The 27,626-nt window shown below is 44.7% G+C and overlaps 1 protein-coding gene across 1 annotated transcript in view; it reads right to left on the reverse strand.

Annotated features, from left to right (window-relative positions):
• The window catches only part of EFCAB10 (EF-hand calcium binding domain 10), a 44,906-nt gene extending 17,750 nt beyond the window's left edge, over window positions 1-27,156 (reverse strand). The window contains exon 1 of the mRNA XM_078766277.1: window positions 27,054-27,156. Coding sequence (XP_078622403.1) covers window positions 27,054-27,156 — 103 coding nt within the window. The remainder of the gene's footprint in view (window positions 1-27,053) is intronic.
• Window positions 27,157-27,626: the final 470 nt, after the last annotated feature.

Here is a 27,626-nt window from a genome sequence, read left to right on the forward strand (position 1 = left end):
TTTCCCTGACGAACAAGTACACTGCTTATAGAAAAGGGGAGAGGGATGGGGGGGAATTGAATTGGTGTGTGTGTGTGTGTGTGTGTGTGTGTGTGTGTGTGTGAGTGTGTGTGTGTGTGTGTCATTTTAGGGGGTTTGTCTTTGCTGTAATTTGCTTCCCATTTGTATTTAAATTCATTCCTTTTCTTGAATCCATTGTTGAATTGATTCACAGTCTTCTATCTGACCATCAATATGGCTTTCACAAGGCAAGATATGCCGGTGATATCCTTTCTTACATTCCAAATGTCTGGGCCTCTTCTCTGAGAGACTTTGGGTAATCCTTTGTTGTAGACCTTAACCCTTTGAGTACGGGATTTTTTTTTTTTAATAAAAATATCCCCGGTATGGGATTAATTTGGCATCACGGGAATGCAACCATGTACTGACGATCTATTTATAGGTATAGTCGATGACCTGTAGTAATGTCATCCGTACACAAAACTTTTTCGCGGGTTGCGGGACCGGACGTCATCCGTACTCAAAGGATTAATATCTCAAAAGCCTTCGACAGGGTTTGGAATCAGGGTCTGATATCCAAGCGTCCTTCTTTCCGCTTTCCTCCTTCACTCTGCTCTCTCATAGAGCTTTCTCTCCGACCGCTCTATCTCTGACCGCTTGTTGATGGTTCAACATCTCCCTCCTTCCCTATCAACAGCGGTGTCCCTCAGGGTTCCATCCTGTCTCCAACACTCTTCCTTCTTTTTATCAATGACCTTCTTTCTTCTACAAATAACCAAATGTACTCGTATGCTGATGACTCAACATTACATTCCTCCATGTTTTTTCCCATCTGCCCCCATTTTCCCTCACTCGATCTACATCTCGTTTGATCACAGCCAACACTTTAAATTCAGATTTGGACAAAATTTCCCAGTGGGGCAAATGTAATCAAGTTAAGTTCAATGCTTCTAAAACTCAATTTCTACCTATCTCTCTCTCTAAAACTCCTCTTCACTTCAACATAAAAGTGAAGCCTTCAACATTAAAAAAAAAAAACATTCAACATGGAGCCTTCAACATTTTTTTTTTTTTAATTTTTTTTTTTTTTTTGTGCACCCTTTGCTCCAAAGGAAATCCCAACGCTCGTCCCCCACAGTCTCCTCATCTTGCCTGTCTTTCTTTCCTACTATCCATCGTTCTTGGTTATAAATAAAGCATTATTGACTTTGTGGTAAATTAACATGTGTTACCTTCCACATCCTATTTGCCCTAGTGTCATTTGGACCACCGGGATTGGCTATATACAGTCACTGTTCCCCAAGGAGATTTTAACCATTCATCATCCTCAGGTTAGACCCGATGTTTACTGGGGCCCATTAGTGGACTCCGTAGACGCAACAATATTGTCGTGTGGTTGGCTCAGTTAACACCGAGCGTCACCACGGATGGAATGTCGAGCTTAATGAGGCGTTTCCAATTCAATGGCGGTTGATACGTGAGACGGAATGAACTATGCCGACTTACCTTCACGGCCGCAGGCGTCTTCAACCTGAAATCAATAAATCAAACCAAAAAGTAAACGTGGCTTTATTGCCAGACTCCGAGAACAAAGGAATGCGCTGGTAAATAACTATAATCCTAAATTGGGACATCCCCACACCAGACTTCAACAAACAGCAGAAATGGAAGGATAATCGAAAGGAACCGATGTGTGATGCGTCTTATCTGTCTCTGGATGTGTGACGTCCGTCGTCCAACGCGGCTCCGGTTGGCGCGAAGAAAGGCCTCGATGCGCCCCAATTCGCGCGCTGCTAGGCCCATGCCCGCCGGTGTGCGGCAGGCCTCGCGTCCCCGCGCGAAGCGAACGAGTGGCGTGCAACACGCCTCCGCAGCTGTGCAACGTCCTCCTCGGGTTCGGCACGGCCCTCCGATGCACCCAACGTTCGTGCCGAGCGAGTCGCAGATGAAGGGACCAAATGAGCAGGGCGAGGGTGGAAGGAAGGTCTGGGAAGGCAGAAGCCAAAGCGAGAAGAAAGGTCGAGACGGAGGTCCGGGCAGGATGGATCCAGGAATGAGAAGGGAAAATGTTGGCACACACACGTTCACCACCAAAGTCCGGACCGAAGTGACAAAATGTCCGCCGCTCCAAGTCTCTTGTTCGGCGTGCTCTGACGTCAGCCGGGCCTCTCCCCAATTCACGAGTCCCCTCTCACCAGTCGTGCGACCTGCCCACCAACCCCTCGGTGTCCATCCATCGCGCGGTGGGCGTGGCTTTAGCCTGCCTTGTACGATGCTTGCCTGCCATGGCGCCGTTGTACACGGCCGCTTCCTGCTTGTCTTTCTGGTCAGTCCTTATGGCGGCGGGGGATTAATTAATGTGGTGCACTAATGGGCCTAGCTAATGTCTATGGGACGTATTGCCATAAGGGACACCGGGATGCTCACAGAGGGAACGACACACAATGGAGTTAGCATATTCCCTAATTCTAGTTACCAAGCCCCACCCCCTCGTGGCGGGGACACGGATACGCAGCTTACTCCGACATTCGGCTACAGGTCCCTAACTTACTGTACATCGAGATGGTTCTTCTATCACGACAGCCGGACACCTACCTATGCAGATCTACCTAAATCTAGATATTCCCCCTACCCCAAATTCATAACACATCCACATCCTATTTGCCCTTGTGTCATTTGGACCGTCGGGATTGGCTATATACAGTCACTGTTCCCCAAGGAGATTTTAACCATTCGGCATCCTCAGGTTAGACCCGATGTTTACTGGGGCCCATTAGTGGACTCCGTAGACACAATAATATGTACCATATGCGACCACTGTGCATTTTGGGGAGGGAGTCTTGCATGTTTTGTAGATCTTAAGAGAATGACGATGAAAAGTATAAGTAACAATAAAAATATTAAATGCACCTTTCAATAATACTATGAGTACAAATGACAGGATTGTATGCCTCTGAACATTCCATTGGTTGTAGTATCAGTTTAAATCCGACTGCAGGGGCCATTTTTGCTAACATAATAAAGCACCTCTCTTAATCACTTGCGCCACTTACCGAGCAGCTAGGTGAGCGGCTTGCAAAGCGGTCGATACAACCGACCGGCTTGGAAAGTGATAGCAAGTTGTTTGCTAAAGGAACACATCCTAGTGCTCATCACCCCCAAACCCCATCCAGCTAAATAAAATACTTCATAGCTTTAAAAAAAACTACAAACTGGGGATTGTATTCAGAAATTATCAGTTCAATTTTATCCACAAACTTTTCCCAGTTTTCTTGAAACAAAATCACGAGTATCGAGAAAAAGCCCAAAATGAAATGGCTTCCATCTCGTACCCATTTAAGATGTTCAGGTGGGTTTAGGGAAGGGTTAAATTTTGTGCACACAAGTAGAGGGTTTTTTGTGGAACTTGCCAAACTGAACTCATGAGCAGACTGGACTAACGCAGATTGAGACATCATTGTCTGATCGTACAACCACACAAAGGTCAACATCATAATGTAAACCATGAAACGGGTTCACCATTGGCAGAAGAGAGAAAGCTTGAAGTTGTGCACACAACAAATAGGAAGAGGTGTGATGGAGAGGGAGTACAGAGGAGCAGATAAAGGGCATCCTTGCCCAAAGTCCCTGTGAACTAAAGATGGATGACACGTGGACTGGCAACATTTAAAATGTTCCCTGTTAACTACCGTCCCTGTTAACTAAAGATATGGCCTCTAAAGGCGGTTCCTGTTAACTAAAGATGGATGACACGTGGATTGGCAACATTTATAATGTTCCCTATTAACTACTGTCCCTGTTAACTAAAGATATGGCCTCTAAAGGCGGTTCCTGTTAATTAGAGATGGATGACACGTGGACTGGCAACATTTATAACGTTCCCAATCCACGTGTCATCTTGTTTTTGGTTAACCAAACCAAATCTCGTGTAAAACAGAAAACCAATAACGATGATCAATACCATCAATAACTTTTTCTTGATCTCAAAACAAACTGGTCAGTATTGCTTTGCTCATGTCACATGATCATAATCCATCAGGTCATGAGCAATAAAAATTATGATCACGTAATTTTTCTTCTGGGGACACCGTGATGTAATGCTCTGTTCCTGTTCCATGCTTGCGTTTGGCTCCGTGTTTTGTATATTGCCATATGCCCTTCCGACTCAAACGGGATCGTGGGATCGCATGAGATCTCACAAGAGCGTGCCACGCAGCCACTGGCCTGACAATTATCTAACATGGGGTCAGAAGTTAAACGAACTCACTGCTTGCCGACAAACAACCATCCATACATACGGAATGGTGTTTCCGAACTTCGAATACCCAGCTATTGATTGGGATGCAGCGGATTTATTTGGAGAATTCATTTGGTTTCTCGACCATGTTCAGTTCGTGGCTGCATGCCCCACTACCTGAGCTAACCCTAAAACAATAGATGGATTGGTGGTTGGGCACGTGGATAGGTGCTAATGGTTACGAAGTTTACAACACGCTCACATGGAGGAAACTGAGAAAGATGATCCCGACAGAGTGCTCAGCCATTTTGAAAGGTACTGTATGACCATCCGAGAAAGAACAAGTGGATTGCCCGGCAATGACTCAAGCAGCGGAAAAAAGGGAGTGAGGAGACATTTGATAACTTTGTCAAGGATTTGAGGATTATTCTCATGGACTGCGAATATGCCAATCCCGACGACATTCTAAAAGATGCGATTACTGCTGACATTCATGAACCCAAGGTGCAGGAAAGGGTACTAGATCAAGTTGAAGGACTGTCACTAGCAAAGGCTTTGGAGATTGGACAACAGTTCGAGTTGTATCGCAAGCAAATTTGCATCGTGCAGGATGAGGATAACTACCAGCCTGGAGAATCAGCCATTACAGCTCAGAGGAGATCGCACCCCAAGCTTCGTGCCTCGTCATCCATCGCAGCCGCAGGGATTCAAAGCGTGCTGTAGGTGTGGCAAGGATAAGCGCCATTTGTGGAATCAAGGGAAATGCCCTGCAAGGGGCTCCGCTCCACCTGTTCCTATTATATTGCAAACACCCGAACCATTGGAAGTTGGTGTGCTGTAGGTGAAACAGAAACTGGGCAAAACACACCTAATCGATGCTGGAGGAACCAAGGAACATCTATAGGAAAACAATTCAGAGGTTCTTCGGATATACCATTACCAAGGAGATGAATGCCCGGCTGCAGGAACAAACCCAACTAGAATTGTGACACCTGCTGGACATGATCCACACTGGATGGGCTAGTTCTCGGAGTGAAGTGCCCATTCCATCAAGACCATACTGGGACTCAAAGGGTGAGTTACGTACGTGTCTCCAATGGAATTATCCATAAAGGTATGCAGACAGTAGTGCCACCTCGTCTACATCAGCACATGCTCTCCATCATATACAGCTCTCACCTTGGTATTCTAAAGTGCAAACAGAGGGCTCAGGAAGTGCTCTGTTGGTCAGCATTGCACCAGCAGATTGAAGATTCAGTAAAAAAAAAACCTGCACAACATGTGTGGATTACCAAAATTAGTGTCCTCCGGAACTGCTCATGCCGACACAGATTCAAGATTTACCCTTCCACCAGGTAGGCGTGGACCTATTCCTATTTGAGTCAAAACTATACATTTTAGTTGTTAATTATTATTCAAAAATTTTGGAGGTATGTGAGCTCAAGGATATGAGAAATTACACAATGATTGATGCTCTAAAGTCCATCTATAGTGGACATGGTATACCTGAGGGTCTTAGGAGAGACAATGTGTCCTTTTTAGTGTCCAGAGAGTTCAAATTGTTCTCCTTAGATTACGGCATGAGCCAAACTATGTTCCTGTTCCATGTTTGTGTTTGGTTCCGTGTTTTGTGAATTACCATATTCCCTTCCAACTCAAACGGGATTGCGTGTGAGATCTCGCGAGATCACGCCATGCAGCTGGATGGCCTGACAATAAAGTAGCTATCTTACACACACAAGACGACTGCATTCAGTTATCAAATAATGTCTGCAATAACAAGTTTCACACGATTATCAAAAGCTTTAGAGAACATTTTATCGTCAACACATGGCAACAATGGGGCGCCATTTTTTCACTATAAGGGGGTGCTATTAATTCATTCACTTTCACTTCAATAACACTTCAAGTACTCCCACTAAAAAGTATCAAAAATACTGCTCTCCAACCAAGGACACCTGGGGTATGTTACATTACCAATCAGCTTGCAGAGTGCTCGCCAAGTGACCATCAGTGGCTTAAGCACTCAAGTAAGCACTCCAACGAAACCATTGATAAGGAACTTGGCAAACGATAGCAAGCTCATTGGTAATGGAACACACCCCTGTTTCACAACTTTTGGGTGCTCGTCTGTTTTGAGCTCTTAGTACGTCAATGTGCTTAAAAACACACACACACACACACACACACACACACACACACACACACACACACACACACACACACACACACACACACACACACACACACACACACACACACACACACTAAAACCTTAAGATAATTCTACTTTGCTCTTATTCTCCTCCTAATTGCTGTACACAGTTCTCAAAATCTCCTGAGACTGTAAACAAGCACAAGTCCTCAATTCTAATTACTAAACAGATAAGGGTGGACATGATTATCATAAATGCTGTCAACATAGACAAGCTGCATTGGATTGACCATGCCAAAAGCCAGAGAAGAGTACTATTCGGGTGGAAAATTTGGAAAAACAAAAGTAATTCGATTTAAGTGCGCAATATCATATTAGCGATGTAAATTATATAAATATCCCATGATATTTTACACCAGAGTGCTCTTGGAATTGCTGTGACACACCATGAGCCTATCACAAGTGTGCCTGCAGGAATCTTGAAAAAGATGAAAAGTAAACCAAGAAGAGACAGCTCAAAGGTAAGTACGTACTCTACACTTGCACAATCCTGTGAGGAATGCATCTCCTGTGCCTTAACAACAAAGGTTTTGTTTGCGAAAATGCAATTCCTAGGTTTGTAACTTAAATCTACACAGTGTATAACAAGGTAATCAAAGCACAGTTAAAGAATATTTGCCCCAACGTGTCTGTGCCAGATCCAAAATCCAGTACCACACCTAATTCAGGAAGTGTTGATAAATACAACCGAGGGCAGGGGATCTTGCCAGGGTTTCAACACATTCGAAACTAGAACGGCACTCGGGAGAGAGAATACCTCGGCAGACTGAACACTGAACAGTTTACGTTTTCTATCCCACTGATCCAAGCCGGATCAGGATTCGGACCTGAACCAACATCTAATCAGCTTATCAAAGCTAGTTCTAGTCACCAAATCAACTCATCCACCAAGTTTTGTCATAAGTCGTCCACAACTTTTTGAAATATCGTGCTATATATTGACTTCAGCCCTATCACTCAATAGTGAAGAATCACTTGTAAATTTTTAGCTCACCTGGAACGAAATTCAGGGGAGCTTATGCGATGGTGCGTCGTCCGTCAGTCCGTCATTCCGTCAGTCCGTGGGTCAGACCATCAGTCCATCCGTAAACACTTGCAACTTCTTCTCCGAAACCGCTGAAGGGATTGTGACCAAACTTGGCACAAATTATATTTGTTGTGTTGTGACGAAAGTTTGTTCACGGCATTAAAAAACATCGAGGTCAAAGTAGATGTACCGGGGGTCAAAGTGGATCCAGGTTTGACCCCCAAAATAGGAATTCGGTTTTTATTCTGAACCTACACGCACTATTTCGATGAAACTTGACCACAACCTTCATCACCCGTGATGTACCGAAGTTTGTTCACGGTATTAAAAAATTGGGGTCTGAGGAGGTTATACGGGGATGGAGGAGGGGAAAGGGGTTGCCCTCAAAATACATATTTTTTTTGGTTTGTTTGTTTGAAATCTTATGACCATGTCAGTATGATTCTACATGTTGCCCTGTCTTCAAGCAACCATTGAAATTTGGTTGAAAATACCTTTAGTCAGTGTAGTATCCTGTTTGCTCTACCAGGTGAGCACCAGGGTTATTACCCCTATGTTTAACATTCTCTGATATGGATCCGGATTCAAATCTCCACCAAAATGAAATCAATTATTCCTATAAACAAACCAAACCTCATCACCAAGTTTTATCTGAAACCATCCACAACGTTTTGAGAAATACTGCTCACAAACAAACAGACAGTTTCTGTCAAACCTCAACTCTGATTCTGCAACTGGACCAGACGGCATCAGCCTACGGGTCCTAAAATCCTGCCCTACCGCTATTTTACACCCTCTCTCTGTTCTGTTCACCTTATATTTTCCTCAAGGTCATCTGCCATCTGCTTCAAAATCAGCCAACATCAGCCAGCTTTACACAAAAAAGGTGCAAAAACAAATCCTTGTAACTATAGACCAATCCGCCTGTTCCCAATAATCAGCAAGGTCATGGAATCCATCTCCAATGGTTTGATCTCTGATCATCAATTTGGATTCAGACCAGGTCATTCTACTTTGCAAATGCTGCTTCTGCTGTCTCAACAATGGATGGAGGTCCTCAATGCCAAACAGGAAATCACAGCTGTCTCCCTTGACATATCACGTGCCTTCGATATGGTCTGGCACCCCACTGTGCTCACCAAACTCTCCTCCTATGGTATGCATGGAAATCTCCATGCATGGCTTGCGTACTTCCTCTCTAGTCGTAGTCAACGTGTGGCCCTGAATGTAATTCTCTCATCTCCCTTTCCTGTTCAGGCTAGATTGCCCAAGGCAGTGTTCTTCGCCCTGTGCTTTTTCTGGTCTTCATTAATGATCTCTCCGACTCTCTTGGAAATCTTCTCTATGTCTTTGATGATGACTCCACTCTGTGTCGCTCAATATCTCAACCCTCAGATCGGCAGTCTGCAGCCTCCTCACTCTCTGAGACCTGGACAATATCGCAAACTGGTAAAACAAGTGGAACATGTCTTTCAATCCTGACAAATCTCACAATCTCACTTTGTCTCTCCGTAAAGACCGTCAGGACAACCCTCCCATATACTTTCTGAACAATCCTCTCGATAAAGTTCTGTCACTCAAGCTTTTGGGTCTCACTATCTGCCATGATCTTTCCTGGGAAAACCAGATTTCAGAGCTGGCCTCCAAAGCCAGTCGCAGTGTGGGCATCCTCCGTTGTACGAAGGGCCTTTCTGAGCGCCTTTCTCTCTCTCATCGCAGGCAGGTTTGGTGGTCTTTCTGTCTTCTACCGACCCCTCTCCGGCCTTGCTCCCCCTGCTCTGTCTGTGTTCTGTCCCCTAAATATTCCTGCAGGACGCACAAGATCTGCCTGTAACCCTCTTCTGGTGAAACCACCAAAATCAAGACTCTCTGCTCACCTTCACCCTTTCATTCCTCTTTTCTCCCGCCTCTGGAAGAAACTCTCTTCAATCTTCAACTTCAAACTTCAATTCAATGGTCTTCAACCACCCGCCTTCAAAGTGAACACTCTCTTCCATCCCACTCCTCCATCCAGGTCTTTAAAACTGCTGTTCACCACCATCTCTTATCTTCCCCATCCAAAACCTTGATCTTTTCTACCCTCGTTAATACACCCCAAATCCACCTCTTTCAATCTCCAACTTCTTTCCTGAAATTCCGAGTAGTGCTAATTTGCTTCATACCGTGTACCCCTTCCCTCCCCACCAGCCCTCTCTCTCCCCCTCGTCTCCTGCTCCCTTTATTAGTCCCCTACCGGTGTACACCGGAGGGGACTATAGGTTTGCACGCCGTCCCTCTGTCTGTCAGTCCGTCACGCAAAGAACAGTTTTCCGGACTTTTTTTCTAAACTCTTAATGCTAATGATTTCAAACTTGGCACATGGTTTCCTCATGATAAGTTACAGATCAAGTTCGAACTTCACGACGTTTCGATCATTTTTGACAAAGTTATGGCACTTTAAACTTTGGGAATTCTGATAATTCTGATGATCCTCAACTCAGTGCCATTTTATGTTTTAATTTCCTTTAAAAACCAATTTCTCTGCAATAATAGGACCGATTGTGATCAAATTTTCACCGTTGGGGGGACTCGGTCTGTAGAATATTTTAATCGTAATTATGACGTCACAGGTCACTTGGTTCGGCCACCATATTGTTTTTCATGAAAACACGAAAACCACTTTTTCTCTGCAACGGCTGAACAGATCGAGGCCAAACTTTGCAGGCAGAATCGCATACCCATGATGAACAAAAAAGTCAGCGAGCATGACATCATGCATCACATGGTTTCAGAGTTATGGCGTTTTTAAGCATGAACCTTTAAAACTGAGCTCCTCCGTCATTTTTGACCCAATAGAGGGGAAACTTCACAGATCTGTTCAGTATGTCAGTCTACTAAAATGTCCTTTTGGAATTTGCGATAGGGCACGTGGTTTGGCAGATATCGTTAATTAAACGAAAATATTTTTAAAATGGATATCTCTTGTTTATTCTAGAGTTCTCCTCAAGCCGCACCGCGCGCCCTCAGCCTCGTCTGCGAACATCAAAAGCGCGACACAGCGCGCGCTTTCGGGAGGGGCGGAGCCAAGCCGAACAACATATACATGTACACATCGATCATTGATCGTGAACCGGAAAATATAATAAATTACTGATATTTAGTGACTCGAAAGGTTCTTTATCAACAACTTGGCTTGATCAATGGCTTGATCTCTGATCATCAATTTGGTTTCAGACCTGGACACTCCACTCTGGACATGCTGCTTCTGCTTTCTCAACAACGGATGGAGGTCCTCAATGCCAAACAGGAAATTAGAGCAGTCTCCCTTGACATATCACGTGCCTTCGATACGGTCTGGCACCCCGCTCTGCTCACCAAACTCTCCTCTTTTGGTATCCATGGAAATCTCCACGCATGGCTGGCGGACTTCCTCTCAAGTCGTAGTCAACGCGTGGCCCTGAATGGGTTTCTATCATCTCCTCTTCCTGTTCAGGCTGGAGTTCCCCAAGGCAGTGTTCTGGGCCCTGTGTTTTTTCTGGTCTTCATCAATGATCTCTCTGACTCTCTTGAAAATCCTCTCTGTCTCTTTGTTGACGACTCTACTCTCTGTCGCTCCATTCTTCATCCCTCAGATCGGCAGTCTGCAGCCTCCTCACTCTCTGCAGACCTTGACAAAATCACAGACTGGGCAAACAAGTGGAACATGTCTTTCAATCCTGACAAATCTCACACTCTTACGATGTCTCTCCGAAAAGACCGACTGGACAACCCTCCCATCCACTTTCTGAATAATCCTCTCCAAGAAGTTCTGTCACTCAAGCTTTTGGGTCTCACTATCTGCCATGATCTTTCCTGGGAAAACCACATTTCAAATCTGGCCTCCAAAGCCAGTCGCCGACTGGGCATCCTCCGTCGTGCGAAGTCCTTCCTTGGCACACCTGAGCTCCTCACCACATACAAGGCTTTCATCCGCAGCTCAATGGAATACTGCTCTCCCCTCTGGGCTGGTGCTCCTGCCTCACACCTAGCTCGCCTTCACGCTGTTGAAACCAAAGCATTCAGAATCATTGGAATCTCCCGCGATGAAGCTAACTCCAAGGGCCTCTCAGTTCTCACTCACTCACCGCAGGCAGGTTGGTGGTCTTTCCGTCTTCTACCGACTCCTCTCTGGCCTTGCCCCCCCAGCTCTCTCTGGGCTCTGTCCCGCAAATATTCCTACAGGTCGCACAAGATCTGCCTGCAACCCTCTTATGGTTAAACTGCCAAAATCAAGACTCTCTGCTCACCTTCACTCCTTCATTCCTCTTTTCTCCCGCCTCTGGAACAAACTCCCTCACTCTCTTCAATCCCACTCCACCCTCCAAGTCTTTAAAACAGCTGTTCACCACCATCTCTTATCTTCCCCCATCCAAAACCTTGATCTTTTCTACCCCCGCTAATTTCACCCCAATTCCACTTTTTTGAAATTCCAACTTCTGTCCAGGAAGTCCTTGGTGTCCTTGTGTTTTATACTTCTCCCTCCCCCCCCCCCCCCCCCACCCCCTCTTCCCATGCCTCCTCCCCCCCGGGCCCTCTCCCTTCCACACATCTCCCTGCTCTCGGATGTTGTGTTTGTGTGCTTCCCCTTCTCTCCCCATCTTGTCTTCCGCTCCCTCTTTTTGGGTATTTTGTTTGTCTGGTTGATTTGTTTGTGAAGTAAATGTTAGCTCTTTCACGAGCCTCGATTCAGTATACAAAAAAAAAACAAAAAAAAAAAAAAAACTTATTTTGTCATGCTTCTGCTGACATGTCTGCAAGGTGTATAAATCGAAGTCCCGAGTGCGAATCACAAGTGAACCCGTCCTGAGGTAATTAGCGATTGGGAACGATTCAGAACCTGTGGGTAAATAACCCTTGGTAATTTCCCCAACAGTTTTCCGGACGACAGACTGCCGGTAGGGGACATGTATTGCAGCGCAATACTCAGAATGCTTGTTAATTGTATGTTTTATGGGTCCGTGCATCTTGTCGTATGTAATGTGTAAGCTCTTACACGAGCCTCAACTCTGGATGCAAAAAAAAAAGAAAAAAAAAAAGACAGACAGACAGACAGGGGTGAAAACATAACCACCATCCACCTATGGTGGTGGAGGCAATTGTAGCAAGGTACATGTCTTGTGCACCACCTTATTTAACACGTCACAGTTATTCGTGCCTGTTGTTTGGCTCCTTTATGAAGTCCAAAAAGTAAGTTTCCTGTTTGGAATGATTTTCAATTTTGTTTGACTACCAGACAGACAGAGAGAGTAAAACAAGAATCACCGAACTGTGGTCAAAACCTGCTACAAAATCTGGTAACAGACCGATTCGGAAACGCTCATTTAAAGTACTCTTAAAAGATGAACAGGGCGATTGGGAAATACACATTTCGCACATCGTCAATAATTGCTTAACCCCAATGAAGGGGTTAAGTACAAAAACAACAACAACAACAACAACAGCAGCAGCAGCAGCAAAAGCAAAAGCAGCAGCAGCAACGCAAAGCTCTTGTAGACTTGCGACATGTCAGAGGTAAAAATTACCCCACTCCTCTCTGCGCATGCACTATCAGAACAAATTCAGAGCCAAAGCACTGTTAAACTGCAGGTTCGTTTCCGATTCATGTTCAAAATATAACATTCAATTGAAATCAAGCTGTTCCTCGATCATAAACTGAGGTTTTTGGGGAAAAAAACAGGCAGAAATGAACTAATTGCTTAGCCCACTTTTTTCTTCTCTTGTGTGAGACAAAGACATCCATGACTCATGTGAAGAAAGGACTTCCAGTTTCAAGTGTCAATAATGCCTGACAGTGTGTTACTAGATATAGTGTAAGCCTGATGTTGGCTTGACAGTTAAGGTGGCTGGCTAGTAGCTTAAGATCTTGGGTCTTGAGTTGGAGCCCCTGTCATGCTGTTGAAATAACATCAGGTGGGTCGACTCAGCATGTCATCCTTCCGAGGTTGGCAAAATGAGAAAAGAAGAAAAGAAAAAGAAAGAATCAGAATAAAGAGAAATGTGAAAAGTAGAAAGAAGTGTGAAAGGAACAAAGAACAAAGATGTCAGGAAGAACCCCAAGGTATCCTCTCTCCCAGAAGCTGCTGAAGCTTTGAAGCACACCATGAGGCAGGAATCACTTACAGGGCCCTCATTTGAAGCTCCCTGGAATCTGAAAGTCGACGAGTGGAGAAAAGCACAAGCCTCAGTAGCCTGCATGTTTATATTGCTGTGCAAAACCAAGTCAAGCAAGATTATGAGGCCATCCAGGCCAAGCTTGGTTCACATTTACGTGGTGAACGGTTACCCTCGTTGGTACTGCACTCGCCATCTTGCCTTTCTTGTTAAAAGGTGTCACGACAGGTGTCCATATGTAATGATAACCCCTGTCTTGCTCGGCCGCTCCTTGACCGAAGTATTGTGAACAGCATATGATATCGTTCATTCTGGGTTGGCAGCTCATAATGATCTAAGGCACAAATAAATGCTCGCAAGTGGCGCAACTGGGAGGAATTATTGGATGTTCAAGTGCAATATGAACATGCCCAGAGATACCTGCAATGCCAAAATTCAAGGGTTAATAGATTTGAATTTCGTGTTTGATTTTATGAATAACAAAACAGAAATCAAACTTTAAATGGTCTGCAGCACAATTTTATCCAAGTAAATGTAGATGTCCGGAGCAAAGGCAACTCTGCCCGTCCAGGCCACACGATAATACCATCCCAACACTAGAGCACAACATGCATCACATGTAAGATCACAACTGACCACATGCCTAGGAGAAATGCAAAGGGTGGTAATTAAAAGTGCAATGTAAGAAACTGTTTCATTCATTGATTGACATGCAGATGGAAAAGCAACATCAATTGAGGAAGGTTGGGTGAGTGTGCACAGGACAAGGCACATTTTGAGAGACGTTTAGGACAACTCATATCAGAAGGAATAGGGACGGACATCTCCCCAGGGCATTACTTGAACACGAGCGGGGTCACCCGTGGGAATCCCACGGGCATGGATGTGTGTGACATTTCGACATATTGAGTTAGATGCTGGACCTGCACATTCAGTTATATAAAATGGTTACTGGCAATTGATCACATCCACAAATGATGTAATCCACACAATTTATGTACTTTACATAACGTTAATAGGAATACATGCCCGTGTAGATGGGAAATACAGTTTGTTTGAAATAAGTCACAAATATCAGAAGAAAGTTTTTAAAATTTAGAACTATTCTCACTCAGAGTTAAACATCACCATAATATTATGCGGTTGCTTCAACGTTTTCGGTGAATTATATGTCATCATTGTGAGATTTTTTTGGAATTTTTTTTTTTGAAATGAGATTTTTATATTTTAAAAAACGGCAAAAAAGCATCAGAACAGCTGTGAAACAGTATCAAAACAGCAGTGAAAAAGCATCAAAACACTATCAAAACAACAGTGGAAAGCGTCAAAACAGCAGTGAAAAAGCATCAAAACACTATCAAAACAACAGTGGAAAGTGTCAAAACAGCAGTGAAAAAGCATCAAAACAGCAGTGAAAAAGCATCAAAACAGCAGTGAAAAAGCATCAAAACAGCAGTGAAAAAGCATCAAAACAGCAGTGAAAAAGCATCAAAACAGCAGTGAAAAAGCATCAAAACAGCAGTGAAAAAGCATCAGAACAGCAGTGAAAAAGCATCAAAACAGCAGTGAAAAAGCATCAAAACAGCAGTAAAAAGCATCAAAACAGCAACAATGGTCCGGTGATTTTTCAATCACCGCAACTAAATGTGTCGGAGTAATTAACTATTTTCCTTCGTGCCCTCCTTTTGTTGCCTGAATGGTGTCACTGCAGGACCTCCGGGTAAACAACATTACGGGTGAAGATTCCACTGTGGCCATCAATTTTTCCCTGTTGGCCATTACTGACTACCTTTACCTTGACATCCTCAAATCGTTTAGCACGCAACAATGCAAAATATAATTGGCCATGGCTGAAGACTGGTTCTGGTAAGTAAATCCCAACTTTGTGTAATGTTTGACCTTGACTCTTGTTTATTGAGAAAGAGAATGCAACACGAACTGGAAATTGATGGCGTTTGAGTACGAATGGTAGTGTTGTATCGGAAGGTGCAATACTAATCCTGGGTATAAATGTGCGTGTTCCTTTGTGACTGCCAGAAATTATTTATCCGTCTATTATGTTTGGCAACAATCTTTTAACAACCAATCTTGCACCATTGCACAGTCCCTGTTTCGGATCAAAGTTACGGAGTAACATGATGACAGCACCATCTTTGAGACGAAGTTTGTGCAATGGCATTCCAGAAGGAGTTAATTGATTTAGGAATTCCATAGGATAATTTAGTGCCTCTTCAGGGTCATCACAGACAATGGAATCAGCGCTGAAGTACGTCTTTTCTTCCCCAGGAAATGCATCCAGTATCTCATCGTTGATCACAAATGTGGATTCATTCTTTGGACACAACACGGCTCGTTGTGCCAGCGCATCATAGTTTGAATGGATTTCGTTCAAATTACCGAAAACAGCCTCTGCTAAAGAAATGTTGTCTTCTACACAGATACGATCAGGCAGTCGTATTAAATCTGAGTCAGGAATTGTTTCCACAGTCCCATTTCCAACCGACAGTAACCATTTTGAGAATTCTTCGTCATCATTAGCTCTCATGTTTGATGTTAAGTTCAGCTGTTTGAACTTTGGCCACAACTTGCTACGCTTGATGCATGTGGCGATGATTGCTGCAGGTGCAGCGCGAGGTACAACGGGCAAAACCTGCCTGAAGTCCCCACCAAGAAGTAAGACCTTTCCACCAAAAGGAATGTTGTTGCTGGTTACATCCCGGAGACATCGATCAACAGCCGCTAAAGCATATGCTGGAGCCATAGGTGCTTCATCCCAAATGAATAGGTTGGCCTTCCTTAGAGCATCTGCATCTTTACTCGTAGGTGATATGTTGCATGTGGAGTTTTCCAAAATGGGCACTGGCAATTTAAATCGATGGTGCGATGTACGGCCCCCTGCTAGCAATGTTGCTGCAATGCCCGAGTATGCCATTGGAAGAACCAAACGACACTGGCCTCGCAAGATGTGCAGAAGCGTATTATAGAGAAAGGTCTTGCCACTTCCGCTCGGTCCATCAACGAAAAACAACCGGTTGCCTGTGTACTGGTCCCTACAATGAACGGCCTGTAGGACCTCATCTACAATTTGGATTTGGTCATCATTTAGTAGTTGTCTGTTGTTTTCACCTTTTTCATGTTCATCTCCCGGTACATACTGATAATCATCGCTCGAAAGATCTTCAACAGTGTCTGGAGGTACTGGTAAGTGAAATGCTTCCAAGGTCTGTCCATGTCTCAGGAGGAAGGACTGTATTTCTCGCAATACCATGAAAATACTCTGTTCCAAGATATGGCCGCTGTGCACAAAATCTTCGCAAAGGTCGTTTTTATATTTTTCCCACAGTGCCGACATGTCTGTTGGTGTGCAGAATATGCATAGGGTTGCAAAAAGAGATCTCAATTGTTGTGGCATGGCAAAGATAACTCCATCAGCTAAGGACCTGTCCCATTCTGTATCATCTTCTGTTAAATGTAATTTCCTGGCTGCATCCTTGTATGTTTCACAAACTGCTCCATCTACGGTTCTGAGATCTTCAAATGATGTTTTACCAGGGCAGTGCAGCAGGAGTACACGAAGATGAAAGCGCTCAATGTCCATAGGGCTTGCCGAAACCATGCGTCCGATAACCTTGTTGCCGCCCCGGCGTCGAAGTTTCCATGTCTTTCGTCCATCTTCAAATACGTAATATTTTGGAATGTCATGGTACAGATAACTTCGTACCTCAGGGTCTCTCTGGTTTAACTGAAACCAAGCTGTAAGTGTTGTACCCCTATGTCGTACAATGGCTTCTTCCTCGTTACCATCCCTGAACACAACAGTCTGCAATTCAGGTAAGTGTACCGCAAGTCTGGTGATGGAATGGGACTGTTTGTGCATTTCAAATTCCATCAATCTCCATGCTGCCTCTGGGGCACTGACATATCTGCAGTCCAAATAGGTCTTTATTTCGTCCACCTCCACTCTCCCGCGCTCTCGAATTTCGATGCCGGCACAGTCATGTCCCTTGTAAACATATTTAAATAAGTCCTTTATACTCTTTATGCTTGCGCAAACCTCAATGTTGATGTGTGCTCTGTACTTCTTCAGTAAATAAGCATTGAATGGGACCGCAAATTGGCAATCAACATCGGTTCCATGAACGGTTATGGTGGGTCCATTTGGGGGACGCTTGTAAAGGGCATAGCCATCTATGCTCGCAAGTGTCTCTGCAGCATACGCTTTTGGAAAGCCTTTACTGCACACTCCATCTTTCACACAAATCGAATGGCGATTTAAAGTGCCACACGGACCATGTATCATGTGAGACTTCACCAAGGAATGGATCTCTGGTGACTCATTTGAATTAGGAATTTGTGCGGAAACAATTCTGTCAATGTCTTCGGCGGTACAAATTTTATCTTCTTGGCACAGCATGAGTAATATGTGGGCATGCGGTAGGCCACGCTTCTGATACTCGACGACGTAGAGAAATGCACGTACTTTGCCCAACACGTGCTTCTTCGTTATATCGTCGATTAACTCTTTTAATTTCAGATGAAACACGCGTGCCACTAAATCTGGTCTGCCTTCAGCTCGTTGGTGTTGTCCGATGTTTTCTTGTATCTCTGTCCATTTTGGATTACACGTGAACGTGATGAAAAGATCTGGTCTTCCGAATTTGCGAACAATGGCCATAGCATCTTGGTAGTTCTGATGCATAGCTCTTGGACTCCCTGCAAAACCCGACGGCAAAATGACGATACGACCGACAGGACGTTGGTTATCAGCAGCAACGTTCTGGACGTGGTCCAGTAGTCCTCTGTATTCCATGGCTCTAAGGGTTTCCTGATTTTGTTTGAAGTATTGCAGTCGATTTGCTTCTGCCTTGCAATATCCATCGACAACATACTGCTGGAACAATTTCCCTGAAGAATGGATAGTGCTGAATTCATTTCGAATAGCCAGTCGGTAGGCATAGAATTCACGATGAGTTACCTTGTTTCGAACCGCAGTCTGTCGCTGGTGAGGCATGTTTATCATCCATCCAGGCTCGCCATGTGGAAAGAGAATGGGATATGTCATGGGATCAATGTGAGAGGAAAGTGGAGAGAGATTGTGTAAGCCCTGGTCATGGAAATGAACCTGGAAATCCCTGTTTGCAGGTGGTTCACCATCTTGTCCACTAACGAAGACAGCAGCAATTTCATCAGCAGTTGGTATGTTGTAACGTCTTTGGTCGTCTGCACACAGTCGACGAAAATGCATTTCCAAGGTAGAAGGGAGGCGATCTTCAAGGACAGCTTTCCTGATTTCTTCCTGTTCACGCTCGAACATAGTCTTGTAACATGTGACATAAGGATTAACGTCAGATAGTATGTTGTGCAGTTCTGCCATCAATTCTTGCAAACATTTGTGATTCTCAGGTCGATTCATACGTTCCTTTGTAGCTCGAGCTGTATCCAAAATAAATAATTGTGCAAATTGTGCTTGTTCATGTACATGTACATGTGATGGATGTAATAGACCACAGCGATGGTAAATTTGACCGTGGATTTTGAAACAGTACGGTCCATTTCCTGGAGGAGATGAGATCTGAGCACCCATTGATGCAAAAGCTAATGCCGAATTGTAATTCCGGATATTGTCTCGGAAGTTGCGACATTTTCCATCGTCACCCTGATAAAGTTGTTGCAGTCGAGCAGGTACGGCAAATAGTGGAGGCAATTTAACTTTTCCCTTGGAACAACACAGTGTAAATCCATCCCCTTGTCCTGTTGATTCATTTGTGAAATGGTGTGCAGAACAGTACACACATGGTGACGTCATTGGACCACAATTATGCTCTTGAACAATATTATAGGATACTTCGGCCGGATTCATTATGGCTGCGGTTGTATATGTTTGCTGAGCACTCCAACGTCTTTGTTGCTCAGCATGCCGTGCGAGTCTGTGTTGGCGTTCATCGACGGTCTCGTTCTCACACTTCATCGTTGTTGCAGCAGCATCCTGTGCGAGTCTGTGTTCATGTTCCTCGACTGTCTCGTTCTCCCTCCTCATCGTTGTTGCAGCAGCATCCTGTGCGAGTCTGTGTTCATGTTCCTCGACTGTCTCGTTCTCCCTCCTCATCGTTGTTGCAGCAGCATCCTGTGCGAGTCTGTGTTCACGTTCGTCGACTGTCTCATTCGCCCTCCTCATCGTTGTTGCAGCAGCATCCTGTGCGAGTCTGTGTTCACCTTCCTCGACTGTCTCGTTCTCCCTCCTCATCGTTGTTGCAGCAGCATCCTGTGCGAGTCTGTGTTCACGTTCGTCGAGGGTCTCGTTCTCCCTCCTCATCGTTGTTGCAGCAGCATCCTGTGCGAGTGTGTTCACGTTCCTCGACTGTCTCGTTCTCCCTCCTCATCGTTGTTGCAGCAGCATCCTGTGCGAGTCTGTGTTCACGTTCCTCGACTGTCTCGTTCTCCCTCCTCATCGTTGTTGCAGCAGCATCCTGTGCGAGTCTGTGTTCACGTTCCTCAACTGTCTCGTTCTCCTGTCTCATTCGTTTTCTTGCTGCAACCTGTTCAAGTCTGCATTGACGTTCGTCGACGGACTCGTTCTCCCGTCTCATTCGGTTTCTTGCTGCATCCTGTTCAATCAAGTCTGCATTGACGTTCGACGACGGACTCGTTCGCCCTTCTCATTCGTTTTCTTGCTGCATCCTGTTCAAGTCTGCGTTCTTCATCGACTGTGTCATTCATTTTGGAAATGGAAGTTTCCACGCAACGCATGAATTGTCACGAGTCAAGAGGAAGTGTCTTGTCATCATCAAATGACAAATAAATTACATTGTGAAAATTAAAGATTTCAAATAAACCTATTTAAAGTGTATGCGCAAATAACTAATAAATAAAAAAACGAAGAAATATCTCTCGGTAATTTCCTGAACCATATTTTACTTCCGGCTAATAATGTTGAATGAAATAAAAACGAAGAAATATATGTCGTTTTGTGACGACTGTCATCAAAAGTAAAAGTAATATATCTTAACGGAAAAGAAAAAGCGAATTTTAAATATATGTCGACTGTTATTTTAGGCGGTGTATTTTCGTTTATCATCATGGCGCGATTTTAAAAAATATATCTCTGCATTTTCCTCTCCAATACCTCCTCACACTTTACACACACACCGGCCCATGTTTACATATATACACACACACACACACACACACACACACACACACACACACACACACACACACACACACACACACACACACACACACACACACACACACACACACACACACACACACATATATATACATCTACACACACACACACACACACACACACACACACACACACACACACACACACACACACACACACACACACACCATGCATTTTAAGGCCATTTTCCCTGCTAGAGCGGGGGTTAGCCTACATACACATACATATATGCACGCACGCGCGCGCGCACACACACACACACACACACACACACACACACACACACACACACACACACACACACACACACACACACACACACACATATATGCACGCACGCACACACACACACACACACACACACACACACACACACACACACACACACACACACACACACACGTACACATGTCCCACATGTATATATCCCACATCCCACATGTATATACATGTTTAAAGTGTACGTGCCCTTCCCCCCTCCCCCGCCCGGCAACGCTGGGTACTTCTGCTGGTAACTAATAAAATAAAAACGAAGAAATATCTCTCGGTAATTTCATGAAACTCGGTGGAATTGGATGAAATTCGCTCGGTGAATTCACTCGGTTCACTCGGTTTATTCGGTTCGGCTTGGTTCACTCGGTTTAAAGAAAAAGCGATAATGTTGCCGACATGTTGCCGTCTGTGTCATGTTGGGCGGTGTATGATACATGTTGGGCGGTTGTTGGCGGTTGGGCGGTGGGCGGTGATATGGTGTATTTTTAAAAATATATCTCTGCATTTTCCAGCGTTGCTGACACCGAGTCTAAAACCATCAATAAAAATGAAACTCAGATGGTGAGTTAGTTTGGAGATAAAGGCGTGCGAGAGACTCAAGAAGGCTTTGAAGTTACAGGCGTTTGAGATTTCATTTCGTTCTATAAACGGAAACTTTCATCGGATTTTCTTCCCGTTTTTTTTCAACCGAGTCTAAAACTATGTTAGCGACTGCGAAAAATGAAATGATATATCGAATTAGAATTGAAATAAATCTGTGTGAGAGAGAAAGACAGCACGGGCCTAACTAAACAGGCCTCAAAGCTATTCGAGAAGGAGGAGTGGGTGGAGCTACTCTGCAAACCGAGTAAGCCACACCCCCGGACAGACGTCCAACAGACAGACAGAATCACCTTAGCCTATTATAATAGAGATCATCCAAAAGGGAGAGCATGCAATGGAGATGGGGATTTGCGAATACAGGATGAAAGCGTCCTTCAACTTATCTCTCGGGGTATTTGGAAAACTCAACATGCTTGCCAAGTGCAGGTTGGCAAATGTGAGCAGCCTTAGGAACCAAAAGCACACCAATCAGGAGAGAAATAAATCTTTTTAACCACTCAACCAAAGAGCCAGCTCGGGAATCGGGCAACAGTGACAAATGATGACTGTTTCACAGATGTTCCTCCGGTGGAGGAACTTCTTGGTAAAATGTCACTGCAGTTGACACCATACGATAAAACAATCTGGAATTCCAAACATAGACAATAATTTATTAAACAAAGGGAATGTTATAATGGTGAAATACGTGCTAAAAAATAACAAAGTTGTCATCCTGCTGAGTACGATGCATGATGATGCCAGTGTGGCCACAAGTACAAGCAGTAACCAGATATCTCATTACAATGAAACCAAAGAAAGAGTTAATACCACAGGTCACACGATTTGGACCTACTCCTGCAAATGACAGACTGGGAGATGGCCAGTTTTTGATGGAACGATATTATGGATGTTTGTGCTGGGAGAGTGCAATCCTTTTTCTGACCATAAGAAGATAATCTTGTTTTCTGCAGATTGCACCTGGATACATACTCGGAGAGTGTCGCGCAACAGGCAATTCTTTTTCACATATCTACTAAATTAAATGGTGACACCACACAAGATATATGTGCATCTCGAAAATTTCATATGAATGTTTGATCATCAACGGAACTGTATGGCATTGGTATTTGAAAGTACATCGGCCCAGTTGCATAAAACTCCCTTAACCATAAGGAAAGATTTCCCTTAAGATATGTTGTAATTCCTTAGCTAATGATTTCCTTAAGTGCTGTTGCATACACAACTCTTAAGGATAAGGATTCCCTTGGAGTTAAGAAAATCCTTAGGAGCCATTGCTATGCCAGGCAACCAATCAGATTAGAAATAGGAAGAGACGTCCGAAAGTAAGAACACGTAATGACTACGTAATTTTAAATGACGGAATATATGGAATGATCGTTTTAAGGCCATTTTTCCCCGCTAGAGCAGGGGTTAGCCTCGGTTAGCCAATTACTATCCGTTATGTTAGCCTCGTAACATCATTTTAAATGACGCTTGGTGTTATATTGTTGTTGCGTACACACACACACACACACACACACACACACACACACACACACACACACACACACACACACACACACACACACACACACACACACACACACACACACACACACACACACACACACACACACACACACACACACACACACACCAATAACTACATTCCCACGTCTTTCTCTTTATTGGAGAAATTGGCACAATTGGCTTGATGGAAAGGGGGACAAGGAACTGCCTCGTCTACCTCCCCCAAAATGAACCAATCCATCAACCTTGACAGGAGGACACCAAGTTCTTGCTCCTCCCCAATTCCCAAACAAAACCGCTGCAAAGGCCCCCTCTTCATCAATCAAACTCAGTTGCTGGGCAGAGATATGGCACCCAGCCAATACCAGTGGGGGGCCCAATTTCCCCCGCTAGCCGGGCACTAAAGGGAGAGGGGGCTCAGAGCCGCGAAACGAGACAGGGGGGAGGCAATAAAAGATGAGACGCGAAATCTTTCAATCCACATGAGGGGAGATCGTGGGATTGAGAGCTTGCGTGGTAGAATAAGGGGAAATGTAAGTTAGCATAAATGCTTGTAAATTGTGTGATTGCTTGCATTGCCTTTTCTTGAGTTTTCCTGCCATTTCCCCATTTGAATTCCCAACCACCATTTGTCCCTCCAATTCCTGCTTGCTGTAATAAACCCATGAAAAAGGGAATATCGTGTCTTGAGTTATCCTGCTCGGGATTCATTCCGAGATCGCGCTCCTCTGGTAGTTAGCCCAAGTAGTTAATTGGTCTGATAGACGATAGGGTGTGGCACGTAATACTGGTTCGCTCGGCCAATTACTATCTGTTATGCACCAATTACTATCGTTATGCAGCTGCCAGCATGGTTACCCCATCTGCTTCAATCATCTCACAGGTACGGTAAACCAACCCTGGGCATGAAGATCCAGCCAGAGGCGAGTGTTGTAGATTGAGTCCATGGTTTTTTTTGACAGACACATCGGCCTTTTGGAGTTATCTGGGCGACGTCCGTAAAAAAATATATTGTAGGCATTAATACACCACATCATTCATTCATATATTATGGGCAATAATTCATTCATATGTGTATACCCATTCACACAAAGAATCTCCGACCTTTGTTTCATGAAAAAGAGTCCATCTTTGACCTTGGGTCACAAAATTGAAGAAGATTGTTCCACTCACTTATCTCCTGCAAATATATTGCCTTCAAAACAACAAAAACGTTTGTGTTATTATCGGGGTGCCAGGAGCCAAAAGACAGAGTACCTACGAACAATTTGATCCACATCTGCGATTTACAAGAGTGAGAATTGCTTTGCAATCCATGTCCCCCTACCAATGTGATATTTTCTAAGTCCAAAAAGGGCATACCTCTGAAAAATTGACGAAACGCCCTGAAACTCAAACTGGTTCTGTAAATTATCATAACTAGCAACGGTACCCACCCTATGGGCGGGGCTTCAATTGGGAGGCCCAAATGAAAAGGCAAAATATCAGAAATTGAAGGCTTTTTTATTTTAAATGAATCATATAAACATCCGTTGAATCATATCACACGCAAATCATCAAAATCTAAACAGTATTTGTAGAATTTCAATAAAAACCACATTACTGTTCATATTATTATTCCATCGTGTTTGGAAAAACTGGAAAATTGGAAAAATTGGAAATTGGGAAAATTGGAAAAACAATATAGCCTATTTTACTCCAGGGGGTCCCAGGATTACCACCCAAAATTTTGTTGCGATTAGTTCAGCCGTTTTTTGCGGTACCTGAGAACGGACAGACGGACATTTGGTGAATTATAGTAAGATAAAGGCATGCACCAAGGTTGCAGTTGAATATGTTAAAGCGTTTGGGGAAAAACATTCACATCCTCATCAAAAAAACATACTCAACATTCACAGGTGGGATGGACGGACAAATCATGGACAGATGGAGAGCGGACCTATAGTACCCTCTGCTGAAATGACAACTGGATGTCTGTCCATCCGGTCATCCTTCCATCCATTAACTTTTGTCATTTTTGCTACTACCTTATCACTCGGCTGATTATTCTGAAACTTGATACATGAATACAAGACAGCAGCACACACAATTTCTCAGGCTTTTAATTTTGATTTTGGATCATGGGGGCTCCCAATAGGGGATTAGGGCAGGGGGTGGGGGGTATCCCCCCAAACTTTGGATCCTTACTTGTCCCGTATTTACTGACCAATTGCTCTGAAACCCAATACAGCCCTTCTACTTGATGGTCCGCCAGTTGCTCTGCCTTAGATTTTTCGATCTTGGATCATGGGAACTCCCAGCGGAGGTTACCCCCTGAAACTTTGGATCCCGACTCGTCTCTTCTCAACAAGCGATTCCTCCAAACCCGATGCAGCAATTGTACTTGATGGTCCGATCGCTCGGTCTTAGATTTTTTCGATTTCGGATCATGGGGGCTCCCGGGAAGGGGGAGGGGGTGGGGTTAACTTCGCCCCAAACTTGGGATCCATCCTTGCCCCTTATTTACTGACTGCTTGCTCCGAATCCCGATACAGCCCTTCTGCTCGATGATCCGCAGATTGCCGGGTCTTAGATTTTTCGATTTCAGATCATGGCGGCTCCCGGGAGGCAGAGGGGGCGGGGTTAACTTCCCCCCAAACTTGGGATCCATCCTTGCCCCTTATTTACTGACTGCTTGCTCCGAAACCCGATACAGCTCTTCTGCTCGATGATCCGCAGGATTGCCGGGTCTTAGATTTTTCGATTTCAGATCATGGCGGCTCCCGGGAGGCGGAGGGGGCGGGGTTAACTTCCCCCCAAACTTGGGATCCATCCTTGCCCCTTATTTACTGACTGCTTGCTCCGAATCCCGATACAGCCCTTCTGCTCGATGATCCGCAGGATTGCCGGGTCTTAGATTTTTTCGATTTCAGATCATGGCGGCTCCCGGGAGGCGGAGGGGGCGGGGTTAACTTCCCCCCAAACTTGGGATCCATCCTTGCCCCTTATTTACTGACTGCTTGCTCCGAATCCCGATACAGCCCTTCTGCTCGATGATCCGCAGATTGCCAGGTCTTAGATTTTTCGATTTCAGATCATGGCAGCTCCCGGGAGGCGGAGGGGGCGGAGTTAACTTCCCCCCAAACTTGGGATCCATCCTTGCCCCTTATTTACTGACTGCTTGCTCCGAAACCCGATACAGCCCTTCTGCTCGATGATCCGCAGGATTGCCGGGTCTTAGATTTTTCGATTTCAGATCCGGGAGGCGGAGGGGGTGGGGTTAACTTCCCCTAAACTTGGGATCCATCCTTGCCCCTTATTTACTGACTGCTTGCTCCGAAACCCGATACAGCCCTTCTGCTCGATGATCCGCAGGATTGCCGGGTCTTAGATTTTTCGATTTCGTATCATGGGGCCTCCCAGGGAATCAGGGGGGCTCCCAGGGGATAGGGGGCTCCCGGGGGGGGGGGGTCCCCTAAAATTAACAGTATTCTGAACTACAACCTCAAGGGACGACAGTCAGCCCACTCTGGGCTATTTGTTTTTGTAATCTGTGAATGTGCCAAGTTCGAGATACGACACATCAGTCATTGGCATAGTCCTGAAGTCCAGAGGTAAACACACAAAGGTATACAGAGAACCACACGATTCAACACCGCTTAGGGCGTTAGGCAAACGACTCATATGGTTCTGCTTCACTCCTGAAAACATTACTATTAGTCATTACCTGGGCAAACGACTCGTATCTGGTACTGGTTTACACCTCGGAAACGGTTTGTTATTCCCCTTCCTCCCTTCCCCCAAAACCCGATGAATACACAAAGTGCGATGTGATGGATACACTGTACTGTACTGTACTGTACTGTACTGTACCAATGGTGCAGGAGCGCACCGGGTTGATGATACAACAGGAGCTCCGTGAGGCGCTGCAGCAGCTCCGGGATGCGATGCTGATCCAGGTATTGGCGTGCAGTGTCCTCACGGTTCACCGCCATGACCAAGCCAGCGATCACCTCAGAAACAGCGGCACAAACCCTGGACGACGCTTCACGCTCCACGCTCCACGACGACGTGGAAGATTGCAAATTCCGTGCTCTGATGTTATCAAACACTGAACACCTCCGCGATATCTGTTTTTATTTAATAATTTCGGTTTTCCCAATCGTATCGAATAAACATTACACCGTACGTTCAGACCCACCCTCTCACGCCGCCATTTTGTTTTATTTTATCCAAGCAACGGCACGGCACAATCCCAACAGGGAGCCGCGGCTACGTCTCTGCTGATTCTACACTTACTTCACATGCACAAGGAAGAAATCTTTGAAAGTTAAAGTGAGTTGGAAAATCAACAACAAAAGAGAGGAATATCATGCACCCTTAAAATTAAAAGGAACTACAAATTGTCACAAAACTGCTGTGGGTGCGACATGGACGATATGAAACTTTTTATTCCGAATAACAA

This window comes from Myxine glutinosa, chromosome 12, assembly GCF_964187855.1.
Source record: "Myxine glutinosa chromosome 12, kmMyxGlut1.1, whole genome shotgun sequence".
NCBI lineage: Eukaryota > Metazoa > Chordata > Myxini > Myxiniformes > Myxinidae > Myxine > Myxine glutinosa.